Source organism: Astatotilapia calliptera, chromosome 20, assembly GCF_900246225.1.
Source record: "Astatotilapia calliptera chromosome 20, fAstCal1.2, whole genome shotgun sequence".
Lineage (NCBI taxonomy): Eukaryota > Metazoa > Chordata > Actinopteri > Cichliformes > Cichlidae > Astatotilapia > Astatotilapia calliptera.
In genome coordinates, this window is record NC_039321.1 from 25,770,082 (window position 1) to 25,780,463 (window position 10,382).

Below are 10,382 nucleotides of genomic sequence, written 5' to 3' on the forward strand. Positions count from 1 at the left end.
AGCATTTTACCTCTTTGTCTCTGCACGCATCTGCTCTCTTTCCCCACCTCCACCCCCCCAAACTCCTAACCCTTCCGCTTTGCTCGAAAAAAAACCTTTCACTTCATGTCGCTTGCCCCACCTCATCTGTCGGACAAGGAACTGGTCACCCTTCGGCCTAAACAGGAGGTACAGCTTGTCATCTCTTTTTGGCATGAGACGTGTGTGACTCTCATCAGGTGTTCAGTGTTTGTTTGTTTTGTTTTTTGTATTCATAACTGTACCACTCGCAGTTTGAAAACAGGAGTCAGCAGTGGAGCTCCTGAAAACAGATATATTTTCCTACAGAGCACATAATCTTTTATGCGCTTTGTACATTTTCTGGTCATATCTAAAGCCTTTATTGGCCATCCACGTGGTACAGTTTTTACTTCATAAAGAAAACAATCCGTCATGCTACCTACCTGATCAGACAGAGCTTGGTTACGATTGTTCATTTTCCAGTTAAATCCAAATCGACTTCATTGTGCTGTGAACCAGAAATAGACTTAGAAGCTTTCTATTTATGCTGTCTTTTTTTTTTTTTTCTGTTTTTCCTTTCACTGTGTGAGTAGCAGTTCTTGGACAAACCAGAAGACGTTATACAAAAGCACCAGGCCAGCATCAACGAGCTGAAGAGGGCTTTGAGGCAGCCTAACAGCAAAATGGCCCAGAGAGAGAAACGCATCTCTTCAGCTACTCCTCCTGGAGGGACTCCGGAGCGGAAACCAGTAAGAATGACATTCTGTTTCCAAGTTATGGCACATACTATCATTGTTGAAATATATATATTACCATTTTCTAAACAGGTTGTATTGGTCCTAGGCCAACATATATATATCTTCACAGAGTATGCCAAAATTTGGATTCCATTAAACCAATTCACAGAAAAAAAAACCTAAAAATGCTTTAAAATTTACACAGTGATAACCCCCAGTTGTTTTTCTTTGGGATTTTTTTTTTTTTTGTGTGTGTGTGTGTTTTTTTTTTTTTACAATTCTTCTTTACAATAGCAATGTGGGGTAACAGTAATGAATGGAAGAGCCGTTTATCTAGTTAGGCTAATGAAACTGTCTACTCTATGTTAACATAGGCGACCACTGACGCCAAATTGATTGACAAGCAGGATGCTTATGAAGGAACACTGGACTCTTACTCTTACGTGGAAAAGAGTAAGACCTCTTCAGAGGGTAGAGACACATTTGCAGTGACATCTTGGACTGAAGCGAATATGAACAATTGCCAGACACGCCCAGACTCTGGAAGAAGTCGACATGGAACATCTCCAAAGCGGGAAACTGAGTTTATTGCAGCAGGACTAAGAGATATGAACCCCATGGCTGGTACAGTAGCAGCTAATGGGCATCATGAATCTGTTCAAATTCGGAGAGCCATTCAGGAAAATGGATATGAGTCTCCACCTGAGAAACAGGCAAGAGAACTGAAGAAGGATTTAAGACATGGCCACTTTGAGCATCGAGAGAGGCCCAAGAACTTTGAAACTCCAGTGGCTTGGGATTCTGTCCCAAAGGGCAGTGCTTCAAGATACAGTGAGGCTTGGAAAATAAAAGACCCAAGCCCTGTGGGAGAAAAGGATTGCAACAAAACGGGGAACTCACACACAGAAGTAACAAAAATAGTTCCTCTCAAGCCGCAGAGATCAAAGAAGTCTATAAATAAAGAGAACAAAGATTTAAACCCTCAAACGCACAGCCAGCCTGACAGAGGCGTCTTTGGTGCTGCCGGGGATGTACAGATGACAAAATCTTCCTGTGAGTCAGGAAGGAGACTGGATGATAATGCTGTACCACTGTCTGCCACAGATGTTGTCAAGGAAAACACAATGGACACCAAACACCAGGGTGAATCTACAGCGTTGTATCAGCAGCAAAGTCAAACACATCAGCAGATTAGGAATGAGTTTTTCGGACAACAGGAGCTCAGGGACTGCAGGGACTCTGCAGGCCAGTGGACGAGAGGAGGCGTTGCATTTGAAGAAAATTCTCAAATCACCTCAGAGTTTAGCGCCAAATTTCCAGCAGCTCCCCCACGCACTCTCCCCCTGAAAACACAGTGGTCCCGAGACAGACTGAGCAACATGGACAACAGCCACATCCACCACAGGACGCCCAACCAAGAAACAGCCAAGAGGAAGCAAGCGGTAAACCATCTGCCCCCCTTCCCCCCCCAACCTGTTTGTCAGTCATCGGAAAGTAAAGCATTGCATGAGCTTCAGGCGATGTGGTGCAAATTGTTTTTTGCCATCTAAAAACAAACCTTCCAAAAAAAATAAAAAATCACACACACGCATAAACTTCAGAATTCATGTGGCTGTGTATGAGAAAGCAAAAGTTCACGTTCCTTCGCATCGCCTCATTGACCGACTCAGTTCACGTCCATGGCCTAGGGGGCATTTTGCTTTCCCTTCTTCCCCTCCGCAAATCTTGACATCTGCTTGGCCATTTCAGAACGCTGTGGGCCTTTAAGCAAACTTCCCATTGCTTAAGCTTCAGGCGTCCCTTCTATCCCACCTTAACTTGTCACGTTAATACCTGGTCTCTCCTTCCAACACTCAGAGCGAGGGTGACTGCGGTTGCAAGGAGCGCAAGACCTTTTTCCACCATTTTTTTCTTTGAAACCTCTTTTTCTACATAATTTGAATCCTTTGTGTAAATGGCTGAGGAGGCCATTTGAACCAAATGTTCTACCTTGGCACCTCTGCAGCAAAGCAGAAAAATGAAAAAGACGATTAGATGTAATCACTGGCTGCAGAGCTGCCAAACCTCTTCAGGGTTCAGGCTTTCATATGCCGCATTTAAAAATATGAATACCTTTTCCCTGAAAGGGAATTTTGAAAAATCAAACCTTTCAGTGCATGGCATTACCATTGCACTTGCAGTCATTTTTAATGATGTCAGCCTGTGAAATATACCCAGTTTGCATGCTTTTGACTGCAGCTTAAAGGCTTTGGAGTTTGGGGGATCTCTCACATTGTGTGTTTATCGTGCAGGTTTAGGAAAAGCCCCAAAGTTTATGAATGACTTAGACATGTTTGCTTACAGATAAGAACTCAACAGTGCTAAAGCGACATGCTTAATAGCGGTGAAGGAAGAACACTGCAAACTCGGGCTCTCCAGATATCAATTCTTTCATCATGTGCAAAAAGCAGAACTCGACATCAAAGCAGTTTCAAAGAAAACTTTTTCTAACTTTTATTTTTGGATATGCTTACACACATTAGCTATAGGGAGACGGTATAACTTCTGGCTGCATTTCGGTGAATTCACGCATGCTTTCATATCGTTGTTTGCTCTTTGTTTGTTTGCCTTTTCCATAGGAGACACCTCCCACCCCTGCTATCCATGAGGAGCCTCTCAGTGAAGCTTCAGTGAGTCATCCCTCGGCTCCTCTCATATTTATTATGTAGTCACACCTTGGGAAAAGAGTAAATAAACTACAATTAGATATTTGACAGATTTTATTCAAGCTGCTCTTTGAGGCGTGTTTGTTTTTGTATCCAAAGCGTGGAGATAAACGCACAAAAGCACAGCCCATAAATTCATATTTAATCAAACGGGGAAACTGAATATTTTAAAGTGCCAGCTCGACATCATGCCTAAATCTGATATCTAATATTTTGTGCCGCTGTTAAATGTTCAATAAGCATGTTTCCATGTTTAATTGTGATCAGAGATCAGAGTAGAGAAGCTAATGTATGTACTTTACATGCTGTACATTGTCTAAAAGTGCAGGAGATAAACCACATCGAATTATCATCTGTCTCCTCTATAGAGGGAACCATGGGAGAGGCGCCTGGGCTCCGTATCAGAGGATGATCAGGACCACGAGATCCTTTACTTGAAGGAAACCCACCTGGGCATTGAACGAAAATGTTCCAGCATCACAGTCAGCTCTACATCCAGCCTGGAAGCTGAAGTAGATTTCACCGTCCTCACGGACCTGTACACAGGCATGGAAGAGTTCTCCAGGGGTATGTCGGAGCTGGGAGAGAGGGATCTGTCACCTGATGGGGGTCTGCGCTTTGGCATCGACATGCTCCAGCAGCAACCCTCTGAGCCACCTCCTCCCTTAGTATCGGCTCCTCTGTCCAGAAGAACCAGCAGCAGTCCTCCAGCCAAACAAATCCAGGCTGAAGAAGTCCGACCAGAAGTCAAACGGTCCGATGTCCAGGTAGATCAAAGTTTTCAGATCAGCTGTGTAGAACCACTGAGAAGTGTCTACTTCTTTGGTTTGTTTTGTTTTCACACTGCGCTATTTTTAGGCAGCTGAAAATATGCATCTTGGCTCCTTTTTAAATTCAGATGCCAGTGCAGGAAAGAATGGGTGTTAATTTGATCTGAAAGCAAGTAGCATGAAATCATTACTCTACAGTTTTATCTCTCTGCATGTTTGTAACCGGGCACTTGAGAAATAAATAAAGCCAAGCGTGAATGCAATGGAAATAACAGGAAGAAAAGAGCTGAATTCCTCTCCTCCCCAGCACTTTTCCCATAACACCAACCACATCCACGCTCTGCGTCTTTCCCAAGTTTCCCAACAAAGTGTGATGACAAGGTAGTTGTGGGTGAATTCATGCAAGTTTATTCACAAGGCTGTGGTTTGCCTGTGCAGTGGGTGGTCAGAGGGAATGTAACAAAACAGAAAATTATGGGTTCATGATTTGAGTTGTAAAAAAGCTGGGCGGCTAAAAGTATTCAAGCTTCTGACACCTCTAATGCACTAAAATCCACAAATGAGCAGATGAAGTGACTGTCATGAAATATGCAGGAAAGGGATGTGCTTTTAGTTTGAAGTTTTAAAGAAGGTAAACGAAAGAAAACCCACTTTGTTCTTTTCCTCGTTTTTTATGTTTAACTTTTTACTAAAGTAAGATATCTCTTAAGCTTCCAAACTTCAGACTCTCAGGTTGTCTTTTGCTTTCTGTTCTGATTAAATTATGTTCCTTTTCGCAAACAGGGGGCTTTCAAGCCTTTTAAAAACCTCCGTTTCTGCACAGAGTCTCAGAACAACACTACGAACTATACACACTCTTAATAATATAAACATTCCTTCTCTTAAGCCTGTAGTTCCCAAAAAACCAAAGAGATCAGTCCCCGTGTCTTCATCAGTGGACCGAGATCAGTCACACAGAGAAGGCAGTCGTGTCTCTGCCGCCGCACCACTGAGCAGGGAGGGCAGCGATATCAGGCCCACGCCAACAGTCAGAAAGACGGACATCAGGACGGAGACTCAACCCAATGGGTCAGAGGTCACCACGACCATCGTGGAGTTCACGGATCAGGTTAACTTCATATTTCACTGCTAAAAATGTACAGAAAGGTAGACCTGTAAAATATCTGGACATAATCCAATCAATCTGTCTGTTTCAGGATCACGGCATCACTGGACTAAGTGAAGTTTCTTACTCTACAAGACAGAGCGTTTCTCCTGTGAGTACAGACAGGGGGACCTCTCCAATTTTAACTCAATCTGCAGCACACTCCTTCTTGTTCTCCAGGGTTCAAACCTACTTACAAAGCCCAAAGACACGAATTCAGGAACACACATCTGACTGAATGTCATAAAATATGGTTCATGTGTCTTTGTAATATTTGCCTCATGCCTCCTCAGGTGCACAAAGGCAGTCTTGGCAGAGAGACATCAGGCTCTCCCATCCTCGTCTCTGAAAATGTTACCTCAGCTACCACTCATGTTACAAAGGTAGAGAAGCTCAAGTAAAACTCACAAAGTGCACATTTAATTTATAATTTAGTGCCGCTCATCTCCTTTAAATGTTAAGGCTGTTAAAAGAAAAGCTGTTGTCTGTATGCTGCAGACAGTGAAAGGAGGATACTCAGAGACCAGGATCGAGAAGAGGATCATAATCACAGGAGACGATGATGTAGACCAGGAACAGGTGAGCAGAAATTGACAAATGAGCTTTGTTACCTTGGCACCCCAGTACGGTTCAGTCTTTATATTAAAGTGGTGTGATTAGCTCGCCTGAGAACAGTGCAAGAGACTAATCAATTTGTACATGACTGAAGCAGAGGAGTAGCTAACTTCCTGGCTACGTTTTCATAGTGTATGCATCCCTCATTGTTCATCAGCTATAAAAGCTTTTTGGTTAAAGACGGGCCCTTCTGAGTTGCTAGACAGTTTTTAAGTGTGTTTTGTGATTTTATTACAGCAAATCAACTTTTTAGCTGATTTTTATATAAGAACTCACAAAGCCTAAGGCTAAAATGTTAGATTCTTTAAGTGGGCAAATACATTTACTGACTAGATAAAATATAAAATGAGCATTTGGGTATCTAAAGACCAATTTTTAAAATGAATTGTAATTCCAGCTCCCTTTGCGAGCACAAATCAGTATTCAAAGGAGCTTGCAAAGAAAAGCGTCTGGACTGTCCTGACGCTTTTCTTTGCAAGCTCCTTTGACTACGATGACCTGGATTACTGAGAACCTTCTTCCTGCTCCTTTTTGAACATGGACGTTATTTGGAGTTGTGGTTGCTCGTTTTCCTTTTGTTTGCTTTGTTCATTTGTCTCTTTTAATTCTATTTTTTTTTATACTTTTTCAACATGTTCAAAATAAAGATTCAATCAATCAATCAATCAAAAACCTTCACAGACACAAATTGGTATCTGAACCTGTGTTCTGCTTTTGTAAGATACAGAAAAGTTCCATGAGGTACTTGGGTGGAGGGGTTTAAGCAATTCATTTCATTCAGGACACACACTTCACTCTTTCCTTTCAGGCTCTGGCTATTGCCATACAGGAGGCCAAGCAGCAGCATCCAGACATGCAGGTGACTAAGGCAGTTGTTGTCAGGGAAACAGAATCATCCACTGAGGACCGACACGGTGCATCAGAGGTACAGCTGGCATCTTGACGCCATGCAACAATGGATGAGATTTTTACATCCTCTAAACTCTTTTGAGGTTAAGGGATTTAACATCCACGTCTCCTTTCTTTGCTGCAGTCCTGATTTCCTGAGACGAGAGTGCCCCCCTTTGGACAAGAAGCGTCAGTGCCCGACTTGAAATTGCCGCCCACCATCCCAGTCGATTAAGGACTACTGCCTGAGGCGCTCTGCCAGAGCCTCTTATACAAGTTCACACACAAACCTGAAACAGGACTCTTCAAACGATTTAATTTGTATTTGAACGTTTCATTATAGAAATCGTCATCATGTTCAACAGAGTGACCTTTTTTTGCAGTCAGGCTTCACAAGTAAGAGAAAAAGAAAAAAAAACCATTTATTAATTTTACATGGTTGATAACATGCCACAAGAATTCCAAACATGTGGAAAAATTTCAGACATAATTCAAGTAAATTCCCTGCAAAAAATCTCAGGGTCTATATGTTCAAATCACTCGCTTTGGTATTTCTAAACAAAAACAGAGAACACAGGGAATTCATTGGGAAAGGGTTTTATTTAGATATGAGTGGCTTATACTCTCATCATGTAATTCCTGCTGTGTGCTAAAAAAAAAAAAAATGTGTTCACATTGTGTCACTGAGTAATAGAATCTAGTACATGTAGCTCCAGTACTGTTAAAGCATCCAGTCAATCGCAGGGTTTAGTGAAAACTGTTTAGTTTTCATAGCTAGTCAAATAAACAAATATCATCCCATCGCACTGAATGATGAAGATGCACTGATTAGAGACGACTGCGGTCCTCTGGAGGCGTTTATTCGAGTATTTAGCGAGGACCAGTGTTAGCTATCTAGTAATATTTGACTTCCTTTAAACATATCTCACCTCGACGTGTGGGTGGTAAGTATGCATATCTGCATTTATGTCTTGACATTAGGAGCTGTTGATACACAGTGTACCTGTTGTATTTATTCAAACAGTGGCAATGTAGTTTCTGAGCATGCTGATGTTTCAGAATGAGCCCAGTCTCTCTCCTCTCCCAGCCTTTAGATACGCGCTCAGAACTCACCTGGATTTAAATCCTCATTGGCCGTTGTGTGTGTAGTAAGTAAGTAAGTACATAGAGTAGGCTTACATTCCTTGTTCAAGTCACAGAACGGGCTCCTGCATCAGTAAAAGTAGTGTCTGAGATAACTTTTGCATGATGATGATTTCTTTTGGATGAATGGACTGTAAATGACTTCAGTGGATATTAACTCATCATAAGGAGCGATGATTCTGTCAACGACGGGAACACCCTGAGAAATTACAAAGCTGCAGAGACTGAATTGTTAATAATCTAAAATCTTGAAGAGAAATGATGCGTGTTGGCGAGGGTGGGAAAAAAGTGGGAAATGTCAAGTACACAGTACACAGTTATGACAGCACACTCGATTATTCTGTTGCAGCCCTCTTACATTCTCATCTCTTCTCAAACCGCTGGTGATGTTCATCTGGTCCTAACCTAGCCGTTTTCTACTTATTTGCCAGTGAATGAACATAATGTGGCCCACATAATGTGAGCTTACGTTCTGCAACCAAGCTGAAATGGCATTATGCATCAGAGCTCTGCCGACGCTCTTTCGTGTAAAGTACCATGTTAGAAATAAGATACACAGTAGGAGACGCATCTTTGGACTTTTAGTTGTGTGTGATTTGGTACATGGATGTTAGAAGGATGCTGTAGAGATGTAACGTGCCAACTGAGGTAGCAGTCAAACTGTACAAACCCTGGTTTTGTATGAAATAACTTTATATGAGCAACTTTTAATTACAAAGTGTCAGAAGGTCAAATGCACACATTTTTTGGTATGACATGGTTTCCCTTTAAGTATACTGTCTTTAGCGTTAAAAACAATATATAACTTCTGTATCTTTTTCAGAACTCATATTTTATATATAGACCAATACATGCAGCAGAAAATTCAAACAATTGATAAAAGAAATGTCAAAAGCTGCCACTCAAGGTTTATGAGGAAATTAACAGGCTTTCAGACACTAAACTATACCGTCTATGTTCACGTGTCTAGTGTAACTCCTTTTGTGTTCCTTATTTTGGTTCCAAAGTGATGCTTAGTCATGGATGTGGGTGTCAAACTGAAAGGTGGAAAAAAGAATAATGCAACCACACATACCTTGTACTGTATATTTGGTGCTGTTTAGTGGATCGTGAAGATGTATAGTAGTTAATGGAAATGGGCTTGATGTACACTAGGGGGCACCGGTTACCTAAAAGAAGCCAGCTTAGCTGCAACATCAAGCATACCCAGCTGAAGTCCTTCTCACCATCCTTCACTGGATCGACCAGCATGGTCTGACTTACCTCTCTCTGTCCAGAAAAGGCCCACTCACGGACATGTGACAATGACCAGACTGTAATAACCAGACTGTGAATAATCGCAGACCCTCGACTGTGGCTGAGACACCTGGTGCCGAAGTCTGATTGAATGACCTCTGGCAGACCCTTAAACCTAACCTTGTCCTTCTGTACAGAGTTCTCCTTCTTCTCCTCCTCCTCCTCTGCAGCTTCATCTCTTCTGCTCTGCTGCTTTCCACTGCTTAGTGCTGTATCCTTGCTGTACATTGTACTTGCATTCATTTGAAAATGAATAAAGACAAGAGAAAAAAAACAAGGAGAACAAGATAAATGACAATCCCTCTGTTTGATCTGTGTCTCTAATACTATACTAGTGCTGTAAATGATTAGAAAGACACGGTTCAGGCATGCGTTTCTTTTTCAGGCAGTGAATATTGCATATTTACCTTTTTTGCATTTAAGTAGTTTCTAAGTTTTAGTGAGGAGTTTAATGAGGAGACACAATTCAAATTTTAGTTTCTGCAAAAAACACCTGTATTTGGAAATCTGGGAAAGTTATCCATAAAACAGTTTCAGGAACATGCTTGCACACACGCGCGCACGCACACACACACTAATATAAATATATATTCTCTTTGTTTTTTACTCACCCAACACACATACATATACCTTGCTTATACCAGGTTGGATCCCCTTTTGCCTTCAGACCTTCACATCCATGTTGACATGATAAAATGGTATAGATCTCTCGGCTGCACATTCATAATGTGAATCTCCTATTTCACATCCTGAAGGTGCTCTATTTATTTGGGAATCGGTGTTACGGCCCTAGCAGGGCCTCCTCCTGAAGGTGCCTGTGTGGGCGTGTCCCACTACCTCTTCTGCCTGAGGTGTCACCTTTCCCTTTTGTGCAGCTGACTCTCGTCAGTAGTTAAGGAGATTTAAGCCCAGGGAAAGGTGAGCTCTGTGCCAGAGTGCGGTTACAGCTAGTGAGCTGAGTGTTTGTGGTGTTTGCAGCTAGTGAGCTGTGTGTGTGTTTTTGGTGGTTTTCAGCTAGTGAGCTCCTCTTTTTGTCTTACTTTGTGCTTTATTGACCAACGCCTGAGAGTTGTTTGTTTCTTAA

The 10,382-nt window shown here is 42.0% G+C and overlaps 1 protein-coding gene across 4 annotated transcripts in view; it reads left to right on the plus strand.

The window, feature by feature from the left end:
• The window catches only part of LOC113013086 (band 4.1-like protein 1), a 45,753-nt gene extending 36,169 nt beyond the window's left edge, over positions 1-9,584 (plus strand). For 2 of the 4 annotated variants that reach the window (XM_026153689.1, XM_026153690.1), the window contains 10 exons: positions 594-749; positions 1,112-2,179; positions 3,356-3,406; positions 3,811-4,209; positions 5,099-5,320; positions 5,409-5,468; positions 5,650-5,739; positions 5,855-5,935; positions 6,780-6,896; positions 7,005-9,584. In XM_026153689.1, the coding sequence (XP_026009474.1) occupies positions 594-749; positions 1,112-2,179; positions 3,356-3,406; positions 3,811-4,209; positions 5,099-5,320; positions 5,409-5,468; positions 5,650-5,739; positions 5,855-5,935; positions 6,780-6,896; positions 7,005-7,010 (2,250 nt within the window). In that variant the 3' untranslated portion in view covers positions 7,011-9,584. Of the gene's footprint in view, positions 1-138; positions 169-593; positions 750-1,111; positions 2,180-3,355; positions 3,407-3,810; positions 4,210-5,098; positions 5,321-5,408; positions 5,469-5,649; positions 5,740-5,854; positions 5,936-6,779; positions 6,897-7,004 lie in introns of all 4 variants that reach the window. The other 2 variants (XM_026153688.1, XM_026153691.1) reach the window with 2 other exon arrangements.
• Positions 9,585-10,382: the final 798 nt, after the last annotated feature.